At 36.0% G+C, this 27953-nt stretch overlaps 1 protein-coding gene across 2 annotated transcripts in view; it reads right to left on the bottom strand.

Annotated features, from left to right (window-relative positions):
• The window catches only part of cntn5 (contactin 5), a 377750-nt gene that overhangs the window by 260072 nt on the left and 89725 nt on the right, over window positions 1–27953 (bottom strand). For both annotated transcript variants that reach the window (XM_016490714.1, XM_016490721.1), the window contains exon 2: window positions 4226–4344. In XM_016490714.1, the coding sequence (XP_016346200.1) occupies window positions 4226–4280 (55 nt within the window). In that variant the 5' untranslated portion in view covers window positions 4281–4344. The remainder of the gene's footprint in view (window positions 1–4225; window positions 4345–27953) is intronic.

The following is a 27953-nucleotide window of genomic DNA, read 5'->3' as shown; positions in this document are numbered from 1 at the left end:
ATAATTTAATGGACACCGACGCATCATCGACGTACTATCGTCCTTTGCCACGTCACAAATTGTGACGTCAACGCGATGTAGATTTTAAACCCGGAAGATGAAAATGTAAGCTTACAATTATCCAGTTTTCTCCAACAGTTAAAATTATCGGATGCTAACATCGTCTTCTATGGTGTGTAACACAAACACCTCTGCTAAAATCTCGAAAAAGTAGTCTGTAATAATAATAATAATAATAATAATAATAATAATAATAAATATATTATTTTACTTTTCATATGTTCTAATTCTTACAATATGTTCTTTATATTATACACAGGACTTTTACTTAATATTTGTGAGTGATATGTATGTTCATTTAATTTTATATTAAATTAGCATACATAATAGACAATTTTGCAACAGGTAGGATTCAGTTTACACATTCTCTCATTTCTATTGTATCCGCAAACACTTATCGACTGTCATACAACTTAGCAGTTCAGTGACATCAAGGCTATATTGCAACTGGTTACTAAGGCACAGATGATTTTAGTTGATTGTTAAGATTTTTCCAATTGAAGAGCTGCAGAGATTAGTATCTCCCCACAATAGGAACATCTCTGGTATTAAGTCATTGTCATAGCAACATGCTAACATTACACTCTGTCAAAATCTACTGTCAGTCAATTCTCCAATGCACTTTACAAGAGGAACACAATGTATGTGGACAGCATGTGAAGAGCATAGGAGAAATGACTGACAGTAGCATCCTAACTATAATGGAACCTCATGAGTGACTCCAAGTGACAGTTGCTGACTATGTAGAGTGTTCCAAATCAGCCACTTATAAGGTTCCTTTTCAGTTAGGATGCTGCCTTTGTAGACAGTTACCTGTGGGCAGTATAATATTTGCTTCAGCAGGAGAAAAATTGTCATGTATTATTATTATTTATTACTAAAAAGTTGCTGTTTTAGATTAATTACTTTTTTTCTAATGTACAACACTGTGAGTGTACAATCTGTTCTTTGCTCAGATGCTGTGTGGGTTTGAGTGATATAAACTAGGGGTGCTCCGATTAATTGGCTACCGATCACTATCGGCTGATAATCACGTTGGGATGATTGATCGGCGGTCTCTAAAAAGGCCGAACTCAAAAAACCGATCTGTCACAGGGTGGACATGACGCTGCTGTGAGAGGTTTGGCATGACATGCAGCATGTCCGTCTCAGTCTCTGTCCAGTGCCGATAAAATAATTATAATGCTGAAGATGAGGTACTCACCTTCATATTTCTTCATTAAATAACTTATAAAGTAATTTGAAAACCTTGTGTGAGACATAATTTCACAAACAGCGTGAGTGAATCACCGCATGCGCTCTCTCTTTCTCTCTCAAAATACGCAAATGTCTTAAAATAACCACACATCGCGTCTGTCTATACGCGAGCTGCACAGTTGACACAGGAATTGTCACTTGCACAATCGAGGCAGTGTCAAATCGTCACTAAAGTTTATAAATTGCATTACTTTCTAATTCTCACCAGTGTTTAACCATTCAGCGCTCACGCGCTCTCCTGGTGCACACTCACAGCGCACACACATAATACCAGGTTCACATTATTCCATTTGCAGTGTGTATGCGGTGCATATTTTTTTCCGCACTCATATTAACGGATTAAAGCATTCACACTGCACACGGTTGCAGTCGGGCAGTGCGTTCCAGTAGCGGTGCGTCTGCAGGAGTGCAGATCATTTCCACACAGAGTTTATGTTTGTTGTGCTGCAAGTACTAAATTAAAGTAACAGCGCATTGTTTGACGTAAATATCAACATGGATTGAGACAAAAATGTAGTAATTACACCATAAATGCATATTATTAAAGTCTAATGTGTTTCACAGTCAACAGATAGGTTATGGCTTTTTGGCTAGGTTTAAAGGGAAATAGCACTTTTAGATAAACAGGGCAATAATAGATGGCACTCGTGGAGGTAGGAAAACAAAGTTCTTTATGAACCACAGGATTGCTTGTAATAAAGATTTAAATGCAAAAGAAAAGGCAGTAGAGCTGACTGTTCCTGTCAATGGTAAGTTTTAATGTTTGTAATAATGTAAGAAAAGTAGTTTAGATGTTTTGCCACTTGCTTGAGCAACTTAATATATACATCTAGAAGTAAATGCAAAAGTAAAAAGCATTGAATAATGTGTTGCTTATATTTATTGTGTTTAAACATGTCTGTGAAAGATTGTATTACTGTACTGTTTAAAAAAAGAATTGCAATGCTGAAAAAAGCATTTTCAGTGACAATGTTTGGATTTGAAATATCAAAATAATGGATAAATGTTGTGTTTGTGGTAAACACGGATCAGTAGCGGACTCCTGTGTGAAAGCTGCTTCTCCTCTCACAAGAGTCACCTAAGAGGGGAATTCCCCCCATTTTCAAAAATGAAATTCAGGCCCTGAATAAATGTCTAAAAATCCTGATTGGAGTATCACTATAAATAGTTATAAATGATAAAAAGAAGGCTTTAAAAAGATCGGTATCGGTGATCGGAATCGGCGGATACTGCTTTCTGTGATCGGTGATCGGCCTCAAAAATCCTGATCGGAGCACCCCTAATATAAACTGTGTGACCAGACTCCACAAACACTGTATTATTATATAATATTGATGATTTTTTCAGATGTTCGGCAGCACTGAAAAAAAATGAATTGAGGTCAAGCCTTTCATATATTAATAAAGCACAAGGTACAAAAGTTCTAATTAACTAGGCTGTTTTAAGAATTGTTTAAAAGGATTGTTCACTCAGAAATGAAAATTTGCTGTTACTTCACTCACCCTCAGGCCATCCGAGTTGTAGGTGATTTTGTTTCTTTAGTAGAACAGTAAAAAGATTTTTAGTTTATTTTAGGTCCTTGGTTATTCATAAATGGCAAAAAGGCAGTGGCCACTGACACTTTAAGAGTCAAAAAAGCATTTACAGGCAAGAGAAAATATTGAGGTCTTACGAAGCTAAATGATCGGTCTGTGCACGTAACTCAACATTATTTACAACATTATCACCTGTAATCCATAGCCTCAGGCAAACAGTCCAGAGTGATGTCTGGGTCATGAACGAATCATTCTTTTGAACCAGTTCGTTTTAGTGAACTGGATGAAATACAGTAGTTCACCAAATCAAATTTAACCGACTGAAACAGTTCACAGTTCTGTAAGTTACTCAGTCAAAACTCACTTTCGGACATGCCCGACAGACTTGAAATAAGCCAATATACCAATGTATGTGATGCCAGTTTTTGACACATCATTCAGTGCTCCAGTTCCTCCAACAGTACACTGAACTGAGGAAACAGTTCTGATTCGAAGACCAATGAGCTGCTGACATGATAAATAAGAAGCATTGCATTGATAAATAATAAATTTGTATTAAGTAATTGATATTTCAGAAACAACTAAAAACTTCATCTTTGCTCCATCATGCTGATCTGTATTACAAGCACAGACAAACATAGTGAAACAAACAGTGAAATGCTCCAGTTCAGTTATATGAAATAGCAGCACTACTATAATGTTGCTTGACCAATCAGATTAGTAGAACAATCTGTTTAGCAAGCATACATTTGTTAAGCAATATGTAAGTCAGTAGGTATTTTACAGTTAGGTAAGTTTAATTAGACATAACAATATTGCTTGGGTAGCCATACAGCTTTTATATTATTATTCTACTTTCTGCTCTTCAGAATTTCCTTTTATCAGTATTTCAGAACTGAAGCCGTCTCTACAAAGTGGTCCTTCAAAAGACGACATGTGAAACATGAGCATGCTAATAGGAATTTTTCATCTCTCAACCAGGCTTGTTTGCAGTAGCTTGGTATGGTGCAAACATCTGTTCGATAATTGCACACCCAGGGCTCCTCTATCCACTAAAGATGTACAACATTACACATTCAAGACTACATTTTAGATGTCAATTATGCTATCTGATGTTTACTTAACCAAGCCATTACCATGCTAACAGTTCAAGACAATACCTCAACAGCGTTATGAGAGCTGCAGATAATGTGAATGCGAGGGCAGTGGAGCACTAACAAGCCCTGAATAACAAAAATATCTGGAAGTGTTTCAGGGCAGCCCTTTGTCAATGTTGCTCAGAGAAAGAGAGAGAGAGAGAGACAGGCAAGAGGAGGATGTTTTCAGGAAAGGCAGTTTCTTATCTTGATATAATCGCATAGCCGCTCTCATACCTGCTAGGCCGCTGATAACTGACAGCAGGAGAAGTGGTTTCCATGGTGACCCCATACTTGTTCTGGAGGGTCCCTTCTGTGAGATTGTTAGTAGGTCTGTTTCTTCATTAAAGCAGTGCCTATGAAAAACAAGAGGACAGCAGTGAGGGACAGAGTGCATTTAAACTCAATGTGTGAGTGAAAGTGAAAGAAAGAGGTAGGTTAGTTTAGCTAAAACATTATGTTATTCTATAAATCATTCTCAAGGGCTCAAACTGATGGTTCAAGAAGTATCAGATATCGGAGCTCTGGAGCAAATCCAGCATAAACACAGCAATAACAAACAGAACCCTGACTAAAATCCCTTGGTATTACTGTTAATAAATACACCATGGAAAGTTCTGGCTGGTACACTGTAAAATATAATTTCATGAAAAGCATGCCAATATCACATCTGAAAATAAAAAAGAAAGACATTAATAATAATATTAAAATTAAATTAAATTTAGTTTGAAAATAAAGTCATGACAATTAAAAGCAATTTTAACATTTTTTTATTTTGGGATGATCCAGGACAGTATGAGAATAAATAAAATATTTTATCATGTAACACACAAACAAATCTGGAGTAATATTTATTTGGATAATAGTGATGCTTGAATTTATTTTATGTTGGATATTTTAGGTATATTTGTGATTTTAATTTACTAATATTGTAATTTTTACTATTTGCACATGGTATTACCACAGTATTCATCAAGTACTTAACTTTACCATCTATGCAGTGTTATTTTACTATCATTGAAATACTATTATAATTTTATGTACAGTATTACTTACAATTTTTGGATTATATGTAAGTATCTGAAGTATCAGGACGCAGTGTCTCGTTCCCTACTCAGGCAACCATGGTTACACAAGTAACCTGAGACGTTATATTTGTAGACAGATCATTAGCAGTTACCCAATATTTTCCCATTTTTACATATTGGTCAGTGCTTATGCCCATTTAGCATACAGTTGTATTTTGCATGTGTACCCGTCTCAAAATTTAATGACAGGTTTGTTAGTAGACTATAAACATCTGCTTGGATTTGTTTTAGTGAATTTAAGTACATATTGTGATTTATTTTCTGTGATTTTGTGCATGACTTCATTGCAATCATTCAATTTTAATGTATGATCGAAAACACGATCAACAGCAAAAATCCAAAAAAGGTCACACTCATATTAAGTGCAATGGTTCAGTATATGAAACATTACTATCATATGCCTGTATCAAAATGCTACAATATTTCAATCTGATAGCAGCTCAACCATGGCAGTGCCACAGTACTTTTTTAATGAAGTGAAAACCAGAAGTTTTCACTCCTCCTCTTTAATCAACCCTCACATTGAAGCAGGGTGAGAGAGTGTGCCGGCGTGTGAGTATGCATTAGTCTCTATGATCAAAGCACAGATGAGTATGTTGCTTTAGGCGTGATAGAGCAGCCAGATGCTTGAAAAACAGACACACCGTCCTCCAATCACACCAAAACACACACACACACCTACGTACATATGGTCAGATCTCTAATGATTGTGCAGCTGTTCATATAAGCACAAACACACACACACACACACACACACACAGACAGAGCAGCCAGATGCTTGAAAAACAGACACACCGTCCTCCAATCACACCAAAACACACACACACACCTACGTACATATGGTCAGATCTCTAATGATTGTGCAGCTGTTCATATATAAACACAAACACACACACACACACACACACACACACAGACAGATACACACGCTACAGCAGGTTTATTTAATAACCTTTTTGCATAAAAAGAGCGCAAATATTAATTTTTGAGGCTGGATGCAATTAATGGAGTCCTGTGGAGAGCCTGAGGAAAGACTGGACATGCTCTCACAGTCTCTCTCTCCCTGTCCTCCACCCATCCATTACTAATCTAAATGTGTTTGTGATGTGTGTTTATGTGTGCTCCACTATGTTTGTGTGTGCATGTTAGTGAGGCATGTGTATGTGTGTTGAAGAGTAGGTGGTGAAGAGAATGGCATTTTTGATGATGGCTTTATCTGTCAAGACTGTTTTTGAAAAAACCCCAGTGCACACACACACACACACACACACACACACACACACACACACACACACGTGCAGACTGACCGAGACTGAGTAGCGTAAACCAACAATTCTCATTATTTATATTCATGGCGCCGTGGCCTGCCTATCAAAAACAATATCAATGAGAGTGTTCTGCAGGAGTGGCTGTAAAAAATGTGTCCATATGTCCAACATTTTGGAAGCCACCACATGGTGCGCTTCCATTTTTTCTCCTATTTGTCTATTTGAAACTGTTTTCATTTATTTATTTTTCTTATTGACAAGGTCACATTACACATTGCAGGAACAGTTCATGACAAAAAAAAACAAAAAAGAAAAAAGACAAGAAAACTGATTTCATCGTACTTACCCTAATGTTTTTCCAAACCTGTACAATTGACTTTTTCTGGATTTTTAAAGACTATTCTGGTCGCGCATCTCCATATAATGAAAGTGAATGCGTCTGAAAAACACACTCACATGTAATATTTCAAGTCTTCTGATGTCATACAACAGTATGATGAAGAGACTGAAATTTACGTCATTATTACTGAAAATCTTCTGCCCTAGCTCTTTTGATGTGTTTTTTGTGAAGTAGTGTTCTTTTGACTCAAGACTTTCCAATGTTTCATTTCATAAAATTGGTCTGAATGAGTCATTCATGAATCAGGCTAATCTGGTTTTCTGACTCATTCGACTTCATTCAAATTGATGTTCTAGTCTGAAACAAAGGCAGGCATACAGGTTTGGTACAATATGATGGTCAGTAAATTATAACTGAATAATCAATGTTGAATAATGAAATTAATAATTTTCTGTTCGTTTAAATAAAACTGAACTACACAAAATTTTGAAATTACAGCTTGTAAATGCAGTAAATGCAGCTTACAGTTTGTATTTGAAGTTTTAAGTTCTGTTTCCTGAACACGGTCACATCTCCGTCGTTTGAACCTCATTAGTTCAGCAATATAGGGCCATTGTTAATGACATTACATGCATACGGTGGAGTAATAACTTCTAGGGATTAAAGATCTCTAAGATGCTGCTGTATTGAATATGGCACCTGATGACTACCCTGCTGAAAAATCCAGCATATGCTGGTTGGGTATGTTCTGAAGCATGGCTGCTGGTTTGAGCTGGTTTAAGTTGGTCCTTAGCTGGTCATGAGCTGGTTTAAGCTGGTTATGTGCTGGTCTTAAGCTGGTCCTGAGCAGAAGCTAGTTTTATATCCTTTATAGCTAGCTTACTTAGGAAGCGCTAAAATACATTGACTAAAATGCATTTATATTTAGATAGAATTTAAGATATAGTTTGTACTGCATGTTAGCTTGCTTATTGTGCCCTAGAGCATAATTTATTTAAGCCCATATGTCTTACTAACAAGAAACTGTGCTTCTAATCACAGGTCGAGAGCTGTAGTTCCAACTACTGTTGTCAAAAGACCCAGTATTTCGGTACCAAGTCGGTACTTTCAATTAGCATGTTTTTGTGTTTTGCTTTGGTACCGAAATTGGTACCGAGAACCGTGGATTTTCACTGGTATTTGTACCGAATACTGAAATTTTGGTACCGTGACAAGTTCCAACCACGTAAGTTTACGACGCTGTTTGTTAATGTTCATTTGGACTATGGTTTCGGGAAACACAGAATCGTTGAACTATGTTGGTAATGACGGAACTTGCGACCATAGTTGGCTAACGATGCTTTTGGGAAACGCACCCCAGAATTGCAAACATTATACTACAGTTGGTCCAGCCCCAACTGTAAACGTATCACACAGATATCCAGCTGACATATTTAGAGCCTGACAGTCCCAAGTCACCATTCTCAGTTTATATCTCACAATTCTGTCTTTTGTTCTTGCAATTCTGAGAAAAACAAAAGTCAAAATTGTAATATATAAAATCTAAGATAGTCTTAGAACTATGAGAGAATTCTGAAAAAGTCAGAATTGTGAGATGTTAACTAGCAATAGGAATCCAGAATTCAGACAGTCAGAATTGTGAGATAAAATGTTGTAATTCATTCATTCATTCATTCATTAAGTTGTGGGAAAGAAAGAAAGAAAGAAAGAAAGAAAGAAAGAAAGAAAGAAAGAAAGAAAGAAAAAGAATTGTGAGATGTAAACTCTGAAGGAAAAAAAAGTTTTTTTCTCTCTCTCAGAATTGCAGGTTTATATCTTGCGATTCTGAAATGTGATATTGAAAAGTCACAATTCCTTCCTTCCTTCCTTACTTACACATTTCACTTTTGTTGTGTGGAAAAGAGCAGCATGAACATTGTAATAAACATCTCCATTTGTGCTCCACTGAAGAAAATCATGTTGGTTTTGAACGACATGAGAATAAATACAGTAGATGATGACAGAATTTTCACTGCAGCTCATTTATTCTTTTTATAATTTAAATCTGTTCTCGTTTGATAAGCAGCAGTGTTGTAGTACATTATAATCTACAGCAATACCAGAAGTTAAAACCCGTTTCCCATAAAGGCAAGTTTTATAGCACTGCATGCTTGACAAAATGCTTCCATTCAGTAGTTTATTGGAGTGACTCCTTGAGTAGAAAGGAGCTGTGTGTGTGTGTGTGTGTGTGTAATAGACTCCTGTGGGAGTGGTACTCCTGTGTATATTTAGTAATGCAGGCTTGCGTCAGGCCTGTCTAAAGTTCATCGCACTTGGCTGCTCCACATCAGGCTGTGTGCATGAGCTCTCTCATCGAAAATTCTGTCTTTCTCTCCCTCCTACTAACAATGTAAAAACAGGAGGAACATAACTCCAATTTCAGCCTAGATCAGTCATAAGGCTGAGGAAAAATCCTATGTTTACAGACAGGAGGAAGACATCCTGTCTATGGCAATTATGTCAGCTCATATTTTCCTCTTTTAATAAAGATGTAACAGTTAAAACTATTACACGGTTATGTGTATCAGTCCTTCTCATCTGATTTTGCTTTAGGATTTAAATATTATGGCAACTTTAATGCATTCAATGTATTGATCTTATTTATTTATTAATTTATTTTCAGTTAATCGATCAATCGCGTTTAATTTCACTTAATGTTACAAATTGTACATGTGTAATCATAAACATACTGACACAATGAATCCGCAAATGTAGAATGCAATAGATTTTTTACATGTACTATTAAGATCAGCAAGGTGATATGAGTAAGTATTTTATTTTTTATTCCCGAAGCTAAAATGAGTAATTATTTTCTGACATTTTTTTTTGTGATAATTTATTAACAATTCTAAAATATGACCCCTCATAACAACTTTTAATTTAAATAAATGTACAGCAATTGCCACACACAGTAAACCCATTATAACAAATGGCACATTTAGTTTTGTATTAATTAAGAGTGAAATAATTATGTTTTTCTGTCTGTTCTCTGTTTGAATGAGAACTCTGTGGTCTCATTTGTGTTTCACTTTTGAAGGTAATTTTATGCATGGATTTCCATACTAACTTGGTGATAAAATTAAGTTAAAAACATTTAGTATCAATATTATGTGAGGAATGACCAAACATTTTTTTCTTCTCAGCCTTAAAGGAATAGCTCACCAAAAGATGAACTCACTCTCAGACCATCCAAGATGTAGATGAGTTTGTTTCTACACCTGGACAGATTTGGATAAATTTAGCATTACATCACTTGACCAATGGATCCTCTGCAGTGAATGGGTGCCGTCAGAATGAGAGCCAAACAGCTGAGAAAAACTGAGTGTTTTATTAGTTTTATACTTTATGCTATACTATACTTTAGACTTTGTGTTATACAAAATTAATTAAAAAAAAAAGAAAAAGAACAGAAAAAAAAAGTTAACTGCTGCACAAGTGTTTCTAATACAACGGCTCAGAGAGTGAAGGCAAATTTGACATCTTTTTCTCTTCTAAGTGCTATCATGGATTTTTTGTTTTGCTGTTCTAATGACATTTGCGGCCTTGACCACTTTATAGTGGGTGCGTGCAACAGGAAATACTGTAAGTGCACAAGACTGTCCCATTTTTTTGAATTACAACATTCATAGTTAATCACTTTTCAAAATGCTGTTATTTATTTATTTATTTTATAATGTTGCATTTAATCCTTCAATTTGTTGGTTTTTACATTTAACTATATTTTAAAACATTAATTAAAAAGCAGTTGTAGATATGCTTATTTATGGCCAGTTTGAAAAGTGTTTTATTTATTTATTTCTAAATGCATTTATTTATTTTTGGAGTCGCATTATTCCTCCAGATTTAATCAAAGCAGACAGCAAAGTGGGGGCAATTCAATCTTTGTAAATTCCCCATATCATACTCCTACATTCGACAATTATAAAAATGAAAAGAAGCCCTTATTGCATTTTTTGGGGGGGGTTATTAGAAGATGGCCTAGTCTACTCCTCATCTGTTCCAACAGTCCTGACAAACAAGACAGAGTTTACCAAGATACCGCCACTCGCAGATGAAGCTCTTAACAGTATAGCTGTTGTTTCTCTGCAGAGGCTGTTTGGTCTCCAGCAGCCTCTCTGTCCTGCTGAGGTCACTGTGCTGGAGTCATCATGGCCCGGAGCCGCTCTAATCCCCGTCCCCTGGGTGACATTACACTTCATCTGCCTCTTTTAATTAATGAGGAATTCAAAGAGAGCCATCTGATCCTCCTCGTGACAAACAAGTGCTTTTTTTCATTATCGCCGCTCTCTTTTGTTTCTGCTCTCATAAAGATTTATTTTTTTTTTTTTAAACTAGGACGGGCTTGGAGGTGGACACCATTTCATCTGGCTGTTATTAGAATGGACATGCACTGTAAGAGAGCATGCACTACATCAGAGATGGTGGCCTTACATTATTATTGTCAACGTTGACTTCAAAGCGAGGGAGTACATCTCTCTTCATTTTATCCCTCTCGCTGCTGCTATTTCATCATCAGTGGAATTACACCGTCAAAGACATCTCACCGTGTGATCTGAATACTAGTGCGCTTCGTAGTCAGAGACACTTTTAACAAGCTCAGGACTCGTTTGATTTGATCAGTTTTTCAGTGTTAAACTAATTTGTTCAACATTTAATTTTAAGAGTCCATTATGGCCACATATACATTGGAATGTTTTGGGGAGACAATCACAACCACAAGGGAAGTCGTGGCCTAATGGTTAGAGAGTCGGACTCGTAACCCAAAGGTTGCGGGTTCGAGTCTCGTACCGGCAGGGATTGTAGGTGGGGGGAGTGAATGTACAGCGCTCTCTCCCACCTTCAATACCACGACTGAGGTGCCCTTGAGCAAGGCACCGAACCCCCAACTGCTCCCCGAGCAAAAAATGGCTGGCCACTGCTCCGTGTGTGTGTTCACTGCTGTGTGTGTGCACTTTGGATGGGATAAATGCAGAGCACTAATTCCGAATATGGGTCACCATACTTGGCTACATTTCACTTCACTTCACATTTAAAGCACATAAAGGTTTAAAAAATCATCCATGATGTAAATGAGTTTGTTTCTTTATCGGAACAGATTTGGAGAAATTTAGCATTACACCAGTTGCTCTGCAGTGAATGCGTGCCGTCAGACTGAAAGTCACAATAATCCACAAGTAATCCACAGACCTCCAGTCTGTCAAATAATGCTTTATGAAGGGAAAAGCTGCATGTTTGCAATAAACGCATCAATCATTAAGAAGTTTTTCACTTTAATCTAGTCATCTATCGATAATATTTCTTCCTCCAGGGAAAATGTTGTCTCTAAATCTAAATCAGGAGAGTAATATGCACAGATCAATCAATTCTTATCAGCGAAAACAGTTCAAAACAGTAGTCAGCTGATTTTGATGTGCGAGAACAACAGGTACTTTTTCACTGGATGAAGTGTTATTATGAATGATGGACTCGTATTTTGGACAAATTGACGGTTCAAAGTTAAAATGCCTTGTTGACGGATTTGTTTCTTATAAAAACCCATCTTTTCGCTTCACAAGCTGTTAATCGATGGACTGGAGGTGTGTGGATTACTTGAGGATTATTGTGATGTTAATAACTGTGGAAACACATCTTCACAGTCAGTTAAAAGTGCCTTGATTGTCACTTTTGAGCAGTTTAATGCATCCTCATTGAATAAAAATATAAATTTTTGAACTCTTCCTTATCAAATACACCTGGTTCACGTCATCAGTGCAGGAAATGTTCACAATAAGACCTATAAGATGCATTTAGAATATAGATAGGGCGACTTTCCATTTAATGCCTATTTTACAATGCCAATAAGTGTTTTTGAATATACTGTGCCCGCATATATGCCAAGGTATAACTTAAATATCAAATAGTGTCAAATATCACTTTTCTATAAAATGTAGTTAACCGCCTGATTTCCTCTAATTTAAGGTTATTCATGCCAGGAAAATAAACTGTGAATTTGCCCATGTACGCATGCAGCATAGGCGTCTACATCTTCTTAATCTCAGCTGCCGATGTCGTTCAGTAATGACTAATGCTGCTCTACTGTTCTAAATTTTCCGGGAAGCTCTTGTTTGAGGTCTGCAGGAGGAGAAGAAATCGAAAATCGAGGGCGGATGGTGAGAAAAGTAATTACAATGGTACGTCTTAAATGGCCAGCTCTATCTCGTTTTGCTAAAGAAATGATCCATACGGGAAGTCATGGATGGAAAGAAGTAACTAGAAACAAGTGGTGGCCTATCTGAGTTAAAATAACTGCTCTGGGAGAGGAGTAAGTTATCTCTAAAAGGAAAAAAAAAAAAGAAAGCTGAAACGGATTCCTGCCTGCAAGGATACTGTTACATCATGAGCTAACACTGCCTGTGGGGAATTAGAACCGTTCGTTCATAATTCGGGATGCAGAGCCAGGAAGAGACAGGGCCATATGTTCCAATCATTCATAACAAAGACATGCGATGCATTCGTGTAACTTTGTGTTGAACTTGTCTTCAGGAAACACTCATACGGTGGTTTTCACTCCGGGTCCTGTGGACCCACAGCACTGCTCAGTTCAGTTCATGAAGTTTTCTCCTAATGTGCCGATGGTCTGAATCAGGTGTGTTAAAATAGGAGAATGTGCAGTGCTGAGGGTCCCGAGCACCAGGAGTGAAAAACACTGCGCTAACAAAAAATGTCTTCCTTTAACAACTGACCTGGAGCTGACACAGTGGGAAGACTGATTGATTGAGGTTTCTATGACACTCTTGTAACACTGTATTCACACAGGACGTGTTATTTCTTTCACGAACAGCTAGAATACTGAATGACAATATGTCTTTGAGTTTTGATCAGTGGTTCCCAACTGGTTGTACAAAAATGCAATAAGCAAAATTGTGTAAAAACTCATTTGTTATTTTTAATATTTGTTATTACTTCAATCATTTCCTTACATAAACTAACAATAAGTTGACTACACTCTAAAAACATGATGGGTTGTTTCAACTCAACTTTGGGTCAAATATGGACTAACCCAACTTTTGGGTTAAAAATGTAATTTAAAAATTAAAAAAATTAACTCAACAGCTGGGTTAGTCCATATTTGACCCAAAGTTGGGTTGAAACAACCCATCATTTTTTAGAGTGTACTATTAATAAATGCTGTAAAAGTATTGTTCATTGTTAATCCACGGTAACTACTACCAATTAAACATTGTTGTAAGTGTTTCCCAAAATTGTTTATCCAAAAGTTAAATAAAAACATCCTAATTATTATTATCGAAAGGTTTTGAGTCAATGTTTTATTTTATTTTGTTTTACAATTAAGTCTCTAATAGGCTCACCAAAGCTGCGTTTATTTGATCAAAATACAGTAAAAACAGCAATATGTGAAATATCATTACAATTTAAAATAACTATTCCATTTTAATATATTTTAAAATGTTTGTTTTTTTCTGCGGTGGCAAATATGAATTTTCAGCATCAGTCTTCAGAGTCACGTGATCCTTCAGAAACCATTCTAATATGCTGATCTGGTGCTCAAAAACTCTTTTATCATTATCATTGTTAAAACAGTTGTGCTGCTTAATATTTTTGTGGAAACTGTGACACATTTTATACATGTCTTTACTGTCACTTTTATGCAGTATTAAACACATCTTTATGAATAAAAGTCTACAAAGAGAGAAAAAAAAAAAGCTTAGCAACCCCAAACTTTTGAATTGCAGCGTAAGTCAAATAATATACAAAACGATTAACATAATATAAGTTGTATTGAGAAATTAGCCTTTTTAAATCCACAAATAACAAGAGAAGTGTGATTGATCAACACATGAAACAAGCACTGGGCTTAATATATAAAGTTTTACTAAGTGACAGATAAATTTGAGTACAGGAGAGTTTTATTAGACTCACAGCCAACGTTTGATTATAACAACAAAAGACAAAGTTTTCTCCTCATTTTGAATCTTCATTATGATATCCTAACTATGCATGAATTCACTTCATTTTTGGTAGTTTTGAAGGATTTTTATTTCTTGCTGTCCAAGACCCATAACAGATCTTTGTCCCGCCAGTGATCCAGACAGCTGGTGTTTCGGTTGAACAGTTAAATGACTCTAAGAACTGATATCCCAAAGATCTCTAACAAGTCCACTGGAGTCCAACAACAATCCATATACTGTAATAAAAACACAACCCAAACAACCAGCACTTCCTGTCTGCTCAATATCTGTAGAAAAGTGAGACTTTGTGTCAGTGAGTCTTTGTGTCCAATTGACGAATGTGTGGAGATCTCCCACAGAATCCCCTGTGACTGCAGACGGGGCCGGTAACTTGATGACGGGAACCCGCTGATAGTCAATCAGGAACAGGCAAGCCCTGATTATAATCACAGGCTACACGCTCACTTAATATAGCGCTTCACACCTCTCCAGCCTATTAACATTTACATGAGTGATATTGAGAGGATTCTGGGATGAGCGTGGAGGAGAGAATTGTCTGATGTATTAATTGGACTCATTCTGAGCCCTGTGGGGTCGCTGATAATTACTGATGCTGGATTACAAGCACTGAGACACAGTTCCCAGATTAGCAAGAAGATATGTGTTCAGACCGGAGGTGTCACATAACATACAGTAGCCCTACATGTGACCTTTCAGACGTAAAACACTGGCATCATTATCTTTGTATGTTGATATATTTATAGTACACTCTTGAATATGCAACGTGAACATACATGTCACATCGGAGCATAATTTTATCTGATTTATTTTATACTTATTAAGTATCATACTTCTACTAGTACGTTTACCAACAACATATAGCATATATTTTGCGGAATTGTCTTGCAGGAGTTTATGGCATTACAACAAATACATACAATTTTTTCTGTTTTCTATTTTTTTCCCCCTTCAAATTTCTCATCTTTCATTTAGGGAAAATCTGTTCAATAATCCCCTGGAATGGAATTAATTTAAATGGTAAAATGTGTCTAACAGAGCTGAGAGTAGTACAGTCTTGTTGGTAGCTGGTAGCATAATTAAATTTCTTAAAAGATATTTAGAAAACCAGCTCACAAGGGGTTGGGGATGTGCAGAATGGTGCAGCTTGCGTACAGTATGCATTAAGAATGCAAAATGATCAATTTATTTTCACATTCACGTCATTCAGTGGCTAGAGATTGACAGCACTTCACAGAAGGAAAAAAAATAAAATGTCTTCCACCACACTAAAAGCTTGAGGGTTTAACATTGAGCAATGCAACATGAAAATGAGGAAATTAAAATATTGGTCACACTTTAATTTTAAGGTCCAATTCTCACCATTATAAAAACATTAACTATGACTTTTACCTCATTAAACTTCTAATTTTCTGCTTATTAATAGTTAGTAAAGGAGTGGTTAAGTTTAGGTATTGGGTAGGATTAGGGATGTAGAATATAGTCATGCAGAATATGTGATTTATAAGTATTAATAAAAAGCCAATATGTTAATAATAGACTTGCTAATAAGCAACTAAATAATAGTGAGAATTGGTCCCTATATTAAAGCGTTACGGAAATATTATTATTGCAAGAATGTCCAATTCTATTCGGAGAGAGATCATTTGGTGGTGTACTGTGTCAATGTTTGTTTGTTTCAGTAGACATATGAGATGCTACTTATGCTATTATTATTATTATTATTATTATTATTATTATTATTGTACAGTTCAAATCACAATATCTGTTTAATTTCTATTCAAATCGTGCAGTCCTAATGGGTACTGTAAAGAAAGATTGTCTCTTTTGCTACAAATTACAAAAAGTAACAAAACTAGATGGCATTTCCCTCTAACATCTGCTAAAAATACAATAAGAACATTTTCTGAGATTAAGTGTGCCATTATTAAAAACTTGCTTGTGTTGCTTTCATGCTCTGACTTCTACTTTCATTTCTGTGGAACCTTTACAGCAGCGGTTCAGCCAGGGGTTCAACGTCGCTAACGTTATTCCAGACCCTTACGCGATGGTGGTCCATTCGTCAATATTTGATGTCTTGGGAGTGAGAACACAGGGCCGGTTTAAAAAGAGCTATTGACTCGCTATAAGAAAAGACCAGAACTTATATTACTGATATTCCACTTATTTCATTTTTAACAAAGAATCCACTGTAGTACCTCACATCACAAAATCCATTGTCTATAACTGACTGTCAATTCAGCATAGCACTCAGAAAGAGCATATTAGGCAGCATCCATTCATTTCATTTCAGCTGGCCTGCAGTATTCACAATGGAAAGGCTTTCACTGTTGTAATAAAGGCTCTCGAGTACAGTACAGGCAAATCTTCGATCTCCTCCCTGGTTAAAGCCCCCTCCAGCAAGAATGCCCCATTCTGTGTTATCTGAGCTGCCAATATTGATATTTTTCTAATAGTCAAAGTAAGCTCTCCACTCAGGACTTGTGCTGGAGAGTGGGGATTTGAATGACGTGTATTGATGCCTGCTAATGGAAGGGCCTATACAGCTTGCCACCTTGATTTGGGAGATACAAGATGATGTTATGTTATCAAACAACAGAGAGCGAATTCAATGAGAACCTGTTGTGTTCATCACAGGGTTGAACAGAAGTGCACAGTGTTTAGAAGACAACAGAAAATATAAGATCCCCTTGATAGTGGCAGGAAAGGCTGATGTACTGTTTCTAAGAGCTTGTGAGGTGGAATCTGGGGAAACAGGACTAGACCAATTAAGATAGTATCTTAATTAAAACATTAAACCAAATTAATTCCCTGCTGTTGCTTTTAAACAGTTTTCGACTATTTCAAAGTGCTTGTTTTTCTTTTGCAAAATGGAAAGTTTCAGTGTAGATGTCTTCGCTGATTATAACAGGAATGATTAGGCTTTTTCCCATGGCAACACACCAACCGTATATTGGTGGGAGAATGTGGTGTCATGTATTATGGTCGCCAAACAACATCAATGTGTTGTATTTACATATAATTTAATTGCTGTTATATATAGATATATTTTTGGGACCAGTGTATATGGAAGTCACTCTATGGAAGTCATTGTGACTTCTCACAGTTGTGACTTTGTATCTCGTAATTGCAATTTTATAACATGAAATGTGAAATCTAGCAAATTGATATCTTGAAAAAATGCCTTTATTTCTTATTTTAAACTTTCCCACAATATTTTTATTTTTATTTTACTCTGGTTACTCCGGAAACAGGATTCCATAAATGACAGCCTTATATATCAATTATGAATAATTCATAATGTAATATTTTGGTCTATGCACATCAGTGTTATTTTACAGTTTGTATAGTTTCATATTTAAACAGTTTTATATTTTCCACATTTGTTTTAACTGTAAAGTGTTAGCAATTTCATTGTGTTTTTTGTCATTTTTACCATCCATTCATTCATTCATTCATTCATTTTTAGTTATTTTAGTACATTAAGTGAAACTATATTAATGAGAAATGTTGCACTGGCAACTAGCTGAAATTTAATTAATTTACTTAATGTATGTATGTATGTATGTTTGTGTGTGTGTTTGTTTGTTAACCTTTCTTTTCATGCAAGTAATGCATTTTTCACCTGTGCTTTTAGTGTTAGTTATTTCAAATATAAGAGGGAAAAAAAATCAGACAATAACTAAAAAAAAAAGTAATATTCTATATGTATATATTAATATAATATTTAATGTATAATATTTAAAATATTTTGGGGTTGAAATTTCCAGTCCCAGATAATGACATTGTGATATATATACAAGTAACTGTGAAATAAAATGACTCAAAATAGCCCACTATAATGACAACACAATGACGAGTGACATACAAATTAGGTTAAGCACAGACAGTACCTTTAAACTGAACACAATCATATTCTCATGTGTGAGTGTTGAAGTGTTAGTTTGTTTTTTTTGTTTTTTTTTGTGCACTGTTTATGGCCCTGCATTGTCAGCTGCTCAAAGACACATCACACGTTAACAGGAGATGGTACCACATGGAACGTGTCCTGTGCCACCGGACGCTGTGGTCGTGTAACTTATCATCTTGACTTATGTGGAGCACGGGTGTGGCTGCCCAGTCCCTGCTCATTATCACCATTAACAACAAGCTGTCATTCCGCGTCCTGGGAGGCTGCTGACACATTTTGCGTTTAGGAACTCTCTGTCGTATGCATTATGCATTTGCTCTCAAGCCCCAAGGTGTGTGGCATATCACACTGTCTCTTGATTAAGGACACTGGCAGCCATTTGTCATTTTCTGGCCACAGCATTATAAAACAGAAGTTGCTTAAATGCACACATAACTAGTACAAATAGGGCTGAGGTGAGGCTAAAGATTTTGGATCGGACTTATTATCATGGAATTGCTTTACGTTTCGTCATGGTTAATTGTTTACTGATATATTGAATATTATTATATTGAATATTGAATATTGTTTTAATATTGTTTTAATTTTCCAGCACTAACAACACAACTTGCTGACCACCAGATTTACAAATATTTCCGTGGCACAAAAATGTTCATGTACTATCAGAAAACTTACTACTTCCCACTTTTGAAGTTTAATTATGAATTTGTCATGTTCAAGTGCTTTGTTGTCGGACATAATGGGAATCATGAGAGCCACTGCCCAACTCTGAAACTTGGGTTTTAAAATAATCTCAACTTGAGAGTCTGTTCATGTCCAAATTCTGACATTTATTTACTATTAAAAAAAAACGATTTAATTGATTGATTGATTACTATTAATTAATTATTAACTATTAATTAACCTGGAAAAAAAAATATTTATTTGCAGCAAATTTATGTCAATGTTTTATTTTGCAGAACTGTTTTTAGACTTGAATAAAAAGTTTAATAGTTATAGTAGTTAATAATTTAACCCTCTGGGGTCCAAGGGTGTTTTGGGGCCCTGGAAAAGTTTTGACATGCCCTGACATTTGTGCTTTTTTCAGTTGCTTACAAACATTTGAATGTCTAAAGTTTAATAACACTGTAATCAGCACAAACTGTGCTACAATAATATGTGAGCAGCATGTATGTACGTGATTGTGTTTTTGAGAAAACAACGTTTATGCGTGCTTAGTGAAAAACTACAATTTTAAAGTCACTGAAATAAGGCCATAAAGCACATACAGAACATTTGTTCACAAGACTTTTGAGAACTGGATCTTGAAGTCTAGAGTTTTTGCTTCAAAATTATGTGAAAACATAACATAACAGACAACATTATGCATTGCCTGACTGCCAACACACTGCTGATTCTGACAAAAGCTTGAAAATAGTGATCTGAATTAATCATGGTTTACTAGTTAAACATAACAGACACTATATATTTTGTACAGTCAACTATAATTTGAACAAATAACTTTATCAAACAGCCCATTTACCCCATTACTTACTGGCTTACATTGATAAATATACGTGCAATCTTACATCAGTAAAACACCATGATTTCCTGTACGTTTTTTTTATTATTATTTTTATGCCGTTTAGGTCACTTACATTATTTATTTCTATAATTCACAATGATCTAGCGTAGTGTTAGTTCTGGCAGGTCACGTTAGTCAAGCTCGCATCAGCAGACTCTCAGCTGATCCCCATCAACCTATGGGAATACGACACCTATCTAAGCATTCATATATAAGGTCCCTCAGTAGTATCAGCAGTTTTCGCATTGCTCAATAGCTAATTACCCTCCTCCATCCCCAGCTCCTCCTCTGTCCGTCAGGATTCAGCCTTCTGATTCTCCTTTGAATCAGACTAATTCTAAAATGTGTACATAACATTATTGAACTTTAACGATATCTGCAATACATTTATGTTGGTTCTGTTCTGTTTACCCTGAGGGGGGTTATCGCTGCTCTCCCTGCTCTCATCCATGCTAGGCTGCATGGATGCACAGGGAGTCCTTGCCCAGAACGGAACCATACCGCCAATCCAAACTGTATGCTAATGGTCAATCATCTTTGACGATAGTGGTCCTGACAAAATTATAAGCTGTCCATTATAGTAATCCTGGAAAGAGGTAACTTATAAAAGAGGATTGTTTTGTAACCTTTGGACACAAATGTCATGGAAGTCATTACAAACAGTGTTGCAAATAATTACTCGTGCCTTTGGCATTGCCAGAATTCCAAGTTGATTCCCTTTGGCTTTGGCTTTGGCTTTTTTTTTTTTTTGGACTGTCTGTCTGTCAAATGCTGTAAATATACTGATTTTTTTCTCTCATTCTAGCTAGCATTTAATTAAACAAAATGTTAGGTCCTGCGTGAATGATAAGTGGTCTATATTTATAGTCCATTATCACAGAAGAAAAATACCATTCAATTTAAACGCATATATCTGATGAAAGTTTATAAAAGCCACGAGTCAACTTTTGATTTAATGGATTTCATGTAAACCTTCAACAGAAGCTTCAATCAATTATTTTATACTCATATGGAAAGCACTCATGTTGCATATGAATACATGTTTGGTCTCCAATATTTAATCATTCAGACACAAGGAAAGTTTTGCTATAGATGGAAATTCAGACCTCATTAAAGTCTGATGATCAGCCCTCATAACTTAGAGCATCAACCTGTTATTTAAACAGCAAGCCTAAAGTCATGACCAGCTTCAGTTCATTAAAACATAGCCAACAATTAAAAGCAGAGTGATGACTACCTAAAAGCTTTGAAACAATGTCAAATCACCTGTAAAGTGCCACCTCTGCAGCTGTGGGCAATAATCACAATGCTAATTACCAGGAAAAACACAGAGGAGATGAGATGGCGGATACAAAGAGAATCATTACATTTATGTTTATTGTTAGCATTGCATTTTACTAGTTGAGTGACAGCTTGAGCTTGAACAGTCTTGAACAACTGTCTTGTTTATTTGTCAAACTGACGATTGTACACTAAATGTATAAACTCATGCTGGTTGACAACAGTATCAAAGTATGCCATATAAAAGCCATTGTAAAATCACAGTATGCAGTATAAAAACAATTGTAAAATGATAGGCCTGTGACTACACACTCCGTTTTAATACATCAAGTTGTTAAACATCCTACAGTTAAGCTAATGAACTAGTAGGCCTATGTTGTGCAATTTTATTAACTATAAGAGTAAAGTTTGATGACAAACTTTGATGTTGACTTGACAAAGCTTTGCTGTTTGAAAGTTTTTCTCACAAGTCAGATAAAGTCATGTTTGCTAGCATGATTTAGCACGTCACTAGCATATTTCAATTGTTTAACCATGTTGCTGGCATTATTTAACTAATTTCTAACATGTTGCTAGGCTGACTTAGCATATTTCTAGCTTGTTGCTAACATGATTTAACATTTCTGTTTTAACACTTGCTAGCATGATTTAGCACATTGCTAGCATGTTTTAACATGTTGGTAGCATAATTTAGCACATTTCGTTTAACATGATTTAATATTGCTAACATGCTTTAACCTTTTGCTAGCCATAGATATGTATACACAGATGCCACATTCGACCGCTCCAGACACGTTGACATGTCCACCATTTTGGAACAGTTAACATGTCAAAGTCACAGTAAAAATCATGGAGTTTTCCAAGATCCCACAACACTGTGCAGCTGCTTGCTCTTGCAGCCCACATAAAAAAAATAAAAAATACTGTAGTAAACTGTAGAATTTACTATAGTCGTAAATAAAACAATTGCACCCCATATCAACCTCCAATTCGCAAGGGTTGCCTTCTCCAGACTGCATGTGTTTTGGTTTCTTGTGTACTTTTAGCTGTATATTTCAGGTCATTATCCTGTTAGAGGCATGCAGGTATAGCCTACACATGAAACACATTTGTGTTTAATTTCATCACTCTTCAGGAGGAATTAAGCATTTTTTAATTAACTGTAAGAGTACCAACAATTTGTCCACATCTCTTTGTCTGTGTTAAGTCACCCTGTATATTTGTCAGTAATCTTTGCCTTTTTTTTTTCATTAAGTGCTACTAGATATTGTGCAGAAGCTGGAGAGTCTTCTGCAGTCAGGACTGCCTGTGCTATAGGACCTACTCCAGCCAAGTCAACACCTGATGCTTGTCTGCATCAACAGACACTGGGCCTGAACACATTCAGTAACTGGGCTTCAGTCATCAAAAGGCACTCCAGTTAAGTCGTCCATCCCAAGAGAGACTTAGGAAATAACAAGTAAGAGTCCATAACAATTGTAATTAAGACACAAAAAAGTGCATTTACCAGCAGTGTTGGGCAGCAACGCATTACTTAGTAACGTGTTACTGTAATTTGATCACTTTTAGTAACGGAGTAATTTAACGTGTTATGATTTTCAAAATAGTAATTAGAGTATAGTTATAAGCCGAGGTCTCTATACGTTACTGCCGCGTTACATTACTGACAGAATGCATGTGTTTTATAATCTAGATTGTAAAAAGGGTGTAGCACACGCACTGTCAAGTCCAGTGCCATTGGATTAGAGAGCTGCACTCGCAACAGTGCGGCGCGGGACAAGATGGGCGAGTAGACACTCGTGTGTGTGGGGGATGCGGGAGAATAAAATGATTCACGGGACTCCCGCGAAATAGAAATATCTAAACATAAAATATCTAAAACAAATAAATTGTTATTCATCTATTGCACAAAAGCAACAAGAACTAATATAAAATAAAAAATGATTAACAGGTGCAAGCAAAGGCAGAGTTATGTTTATTTCCTTATTTGGTCTTCCTGTTCCTGTCCTGATTGTGTTATCATTTGTTCCAGGTGTTCCCCGTTCTGTTCCATTGTTCCCAGGTGTGTCCCAGTGTGTGTAGTTTCAGTGCATTTAAAGTGTTTTCTGCCCCTCGTTTCCCGTCCGGTATTGAACATCGATCCCCGTGTCCTACTTGTGATTCCTGTGATGACAATAAAGGCTGTTAATCCTGGTTCTCCTGCGTTCTCCTCGTTCCTTGTTCCTTGTCCCTCGCTCCTCACCGTAGGCACACCGTGACAATAACACGTTTGCTGCGTTGAGCAATGTTGATTTCTGGAAGGCAATTGCCAGTCAGGAGTGCAGTGCTGAAATTTGCGTGCTCACAAATCCTCTCATTATAACATACGAATTGTAGACATTATGAAAGTTTCATTATGCATATATTAATTGTGTTATAACAGAGCTTTGTGAGATTGCAATGAGCTGAGAGGTCATATTTTTAGAGATTATAAAAGCAGCGCTATTTGCTGCCATGTACACAGCAGCCTATACTTGCTTTAGTTAAAAATAGCAGTGTTCTGTGAATGTTGATGCTTTAATAACAAATATTTATCGGGAGCGTTTATGCTGGGATTTCATGTAAATTTCAAGGATGTAACCACAGAAAAAAGTAACATACTGTAACTAGTAATGTAACTAATTACTTTTGAAATAAAGTAATCAGAACAGTAACGTGATTACTTTTAAAAGGAGTAATCAGTAATTTAATTACATTTTCAGAGTAACTTGCCCAACACTGTTTACCAGTAATAAATTAACTTGTGTGTGTTTATGTTTTTTTCAGGGGCTGCCAGATTTCCATTTCTGCTTGACAGCAATGTCAGACAAAAGTTAAACAATGCAGCCAAGAACAAAAGTAAAAATAAATGACTTCTTAAGATGTTGTTTTCTGTTGTTCATTTTAAGGAATTTGCATGTGTTGTATTAGTATATGTTGAAGTATCCTATACTAGAATGTTAGAAATTGTACTACTGTAATTGTTAAAGTAATTTGTCTATATTACTATAGCAGAATTACCACAGCAAATTACCATTCATAATTACTTCAATTTACTGTAGTACCTTTACTATAGTATGGTTCAAAAACACTGTAGTATTTACTAGAGAAAATGTACATTTTCTATGTTACAGTTACTATAAATTACTGTAACTTAAAAAAACCTTAAAAACATTATTTTGTAGCTTATTGATTTTTAGTGTTTTGATTTCTAAATTTTATTTCACTTTTTTTTTAATCAACATAAAAAAAAATCACTTTGTGTGTTCAGTTTTTGCATAGTGAGTCAGTACAGCAGCAGCATGAAACCAAAGTTTTTTTTTTTTTTTCATTTCGAGAACAGAAATGCTTTCAGATTGGATGTCAGGTTAACTTTCACACAGGCTGATCAAAGAGATTAACACTCACACGTCTGTCAAAATGAGATTAGATTTCCCTCCGTTCTGTGCAAAATCTGCCAGGAACTGGAAAAGGGATGCAATCTTCATAGGTTCAGCCGCACTGTTTGCCAAGTCTCGATTCTGATATCAGAGATACTGCAGCAGGGAGAGTGATATCTCTTGTTAGTCAAGGACAGACACTTTCCCTTAGGATATTATCTACTGCACACTTCAAATCTGAAGAGCCAAATACATCTCTAACAATCAAGTGCATGGCACAGACATCACGCTAATCAGCTCAAAACATGCTTGTCACTAAATCATACTAGTGGGAATCGTTGGCTTCATTATTACAAATGGAAGAGAATAATTATACTGAACCTCACAAATTCCTGGATGAAATAAAAGAAAGCACATATTTCATCAGACTCAGAACATCAAACAAATCTGCTGCACATGTAATGAAAATCATTAAAGTAGCATCATAGCATCACACAAACTAATTAGTGGCGCTTGCTAACACAAACATCACTATTAGTATAGCTCATTCTTAGGGATTTGAACAAACCCTTATCTTTAGGCTTTAAACACACTATTTGTGTTAGACTTTATTGATACCTCAAATTATGTGGCTTGTTAGAGAGCGTTTTTTTTTCTTAACTCTCTTAAGAAAACTCTTATAGAGCTATAACTTCTATATTATACAAGAAGTTGGCAAGCCAGTTAAATATATTCTTGACATTTGTGGATCCAATCTTTGATCTGTGTCTGCTCAGATTTGAGTTGTGCGCATTCAGTACATTATTAGATTTCCTCAATAGGTACCTCTAATTGTAGCACCATTCAAAATAGGTGGAATCATAGTTTGAGTGCATGAAACTGGAGTCTGAAGCCCTAAACACACTGCACGATTTCCGGCTGTCCCAGATAAAAGATTGGCATTGTGAAACAATCGTGGCGATTTCTGTGATCGTGACTCTGAATTGGTGGTCCTGTGTCGTACAGTGACAGAGGTTCAAAGATGGCCGTTTTCACGGTCTTGCGACCAAAGATAGCCTACGATACAGCATGATCATCGCACTGTGTGTTTGCTGGTACGATCCACATTTACTGACCAACCAATTAAAATGTGACATGAAATCAACGCGACATGGCGCTAAAACATAAAACTGCTTACCTCAAGCTCTTATCCCTTCCTCTTTCTCCGCTTCCACTTTTTTTCAGCACACATAAAATGTGTTTACCACTAGTGCATGCTGATGATGTTTTATTCTTTTATAGTAACGTGCGTCGTAGCATACGAGTCAATAGGTGTCATCATCGTACAGTCTACACACACGTCGTAGCCAAGTTTATTAGATCCATGTCGCACAGTGTGACATGCAGTGATCTTATAGGATTGCTAAAATCGTGCAGTGTTTTGGGCTTCACACTGCCCAAAATCTTAAGCCAGTTTCAATGGAAAATTGTACCTGTGGTGACATTTCTACAAAATTATATTGCGTTGCTTTTTGTGTTTCACAATACTTTCAAAGTGAAATGTACATTCAGTTGGATCAGATAAGAGAGACTTACAAAATGTGTAGAGCAGTGGTTCCCCAGGACTGGAATTGAGAACCACTGCTCTATTTCATTTGAAAATAACATACCACCAATATAAAACATATCATAAACCTAGCTGATAGTGTTAACAAAATAAAACTTTAAATAAAAACACATCTGCTGAAGCAACTATTCCATTTAGGCTTGTTTATCAAATGTCATGACTTGTACCTAAACACTTCACATTACAAGTACAATGCTGTATCAGGTGAGCTACCGAGCAAGTTTACAACTTCAAAAAAGTTGTATATATGGAGCTGGTAATTTGTAATCAAATTATGTGGGGAAAAAAAGAATAAACACTGCCACTAGTGAAAAATAAATATACTAAAATGTATTTGAAATATTTTTTTTTCATGCTGAGTATACTACAAATACATTTACATATGCATGTGCTTAATAAAAAATACCCTGCAATTGTAATTTTAGTATACTAAACTGGTATACATAAAGTCTGCTAAATTGGAACAACTAATTTTGTACTTAAGGCACTTTAATTTTGCAGAAGCAGTGCTGAACTCCAACTAAAGATATACTGAAGTATATTTGATTGTGTTAAAGTGGAACTATTCCAAGTATACTTTAGGTACACTTTAAATATCTTGCATTTAAATATCGATATTATTCAAAGATCGTACAGTCCTCATCAATAATGACATTAAAACACATTTTAGGCTTACTATTAAGAAATGTGCATTGTGCACAAGTAGTACTCCAAATAAAGTTTAATTATAATTGCTATATTGGAAAGTCTCAAGCAATATGTCAGCAAACATGTTAATAGACCTGAACTACACTTAGTAAGAAATAAATGTATTTGAATACATTACTTCTTTACTAGGGTAGGTCTGTTTTTGGCATTTTGCAAAAATGTAGGTAGAGACATATTTCAAAAGCCTACAGTATGCTGCAAAATCTGCAGTCAGGAGCTGACAGCAGAGACTCAGCCTGACTGCAAATCAGGGCTAAATTCAGCATTAGCAACCACACAGCAACACCCTGACAACCACCCGCAACACTATTCACTTTTAAAATTTAGTCTACCAGCAATCCCGTTATAAACTGTAATCCTCAGCTTCTCAAGAGGCTTAAACATAATCAAATCATATGCACTGTCACTACTGTAACTGCACATCAGATCTAGTGGTGCTATAAGGGCTATATTTCAGGTGTCAGTGCTGCTTTTGTGTGAATATTGTGTGAATTACCATGTCAAAGGGTAAATCCAGCAGTACCCAGCAGCACGCTTAATCCAGCAAAGCCTTTATGTTACGCTGCCAGATGTTAGCTGCTTTCAACTGGCTCTTAGTTAAAACCCCCTTCAAACGTCTAGCAGTAGAAACATGGCTTAGAGGAACACCTCTGAATACTTCCAATTATTGCCAGCTACAGCATCAAAGAGTAAAGCAAACACCTGTGTGGAAAGGGTCTGTGGTATTTCTCCTTTAACTGTCAGAGTGCTGTTTAAGAATGCCAGGCACTGACTGAAACGTTCAATATTCTGTTGG

Source organism: Sinocyclocheilus anshuiensis, unplaced genomic scaffold (assembly GCF_001515605.1).
Source record: "Sinocyclocheilus anshuiensis isolate Anshui unplaced genomic scaffold, SAMN03320099.WGS_v1.1 scaffold569, whole genome shotgun sequence".
NCBI lineage: Eukaryota > Metazoa > Chordata > Actinopteri > Cypriniformes > Cyprinidae > Sinocyclocheilus > Sinocyclocheilus anshuiensis.
This window is presented reverse-complemented; position numbering and strand designations above follow the sequence as displayed.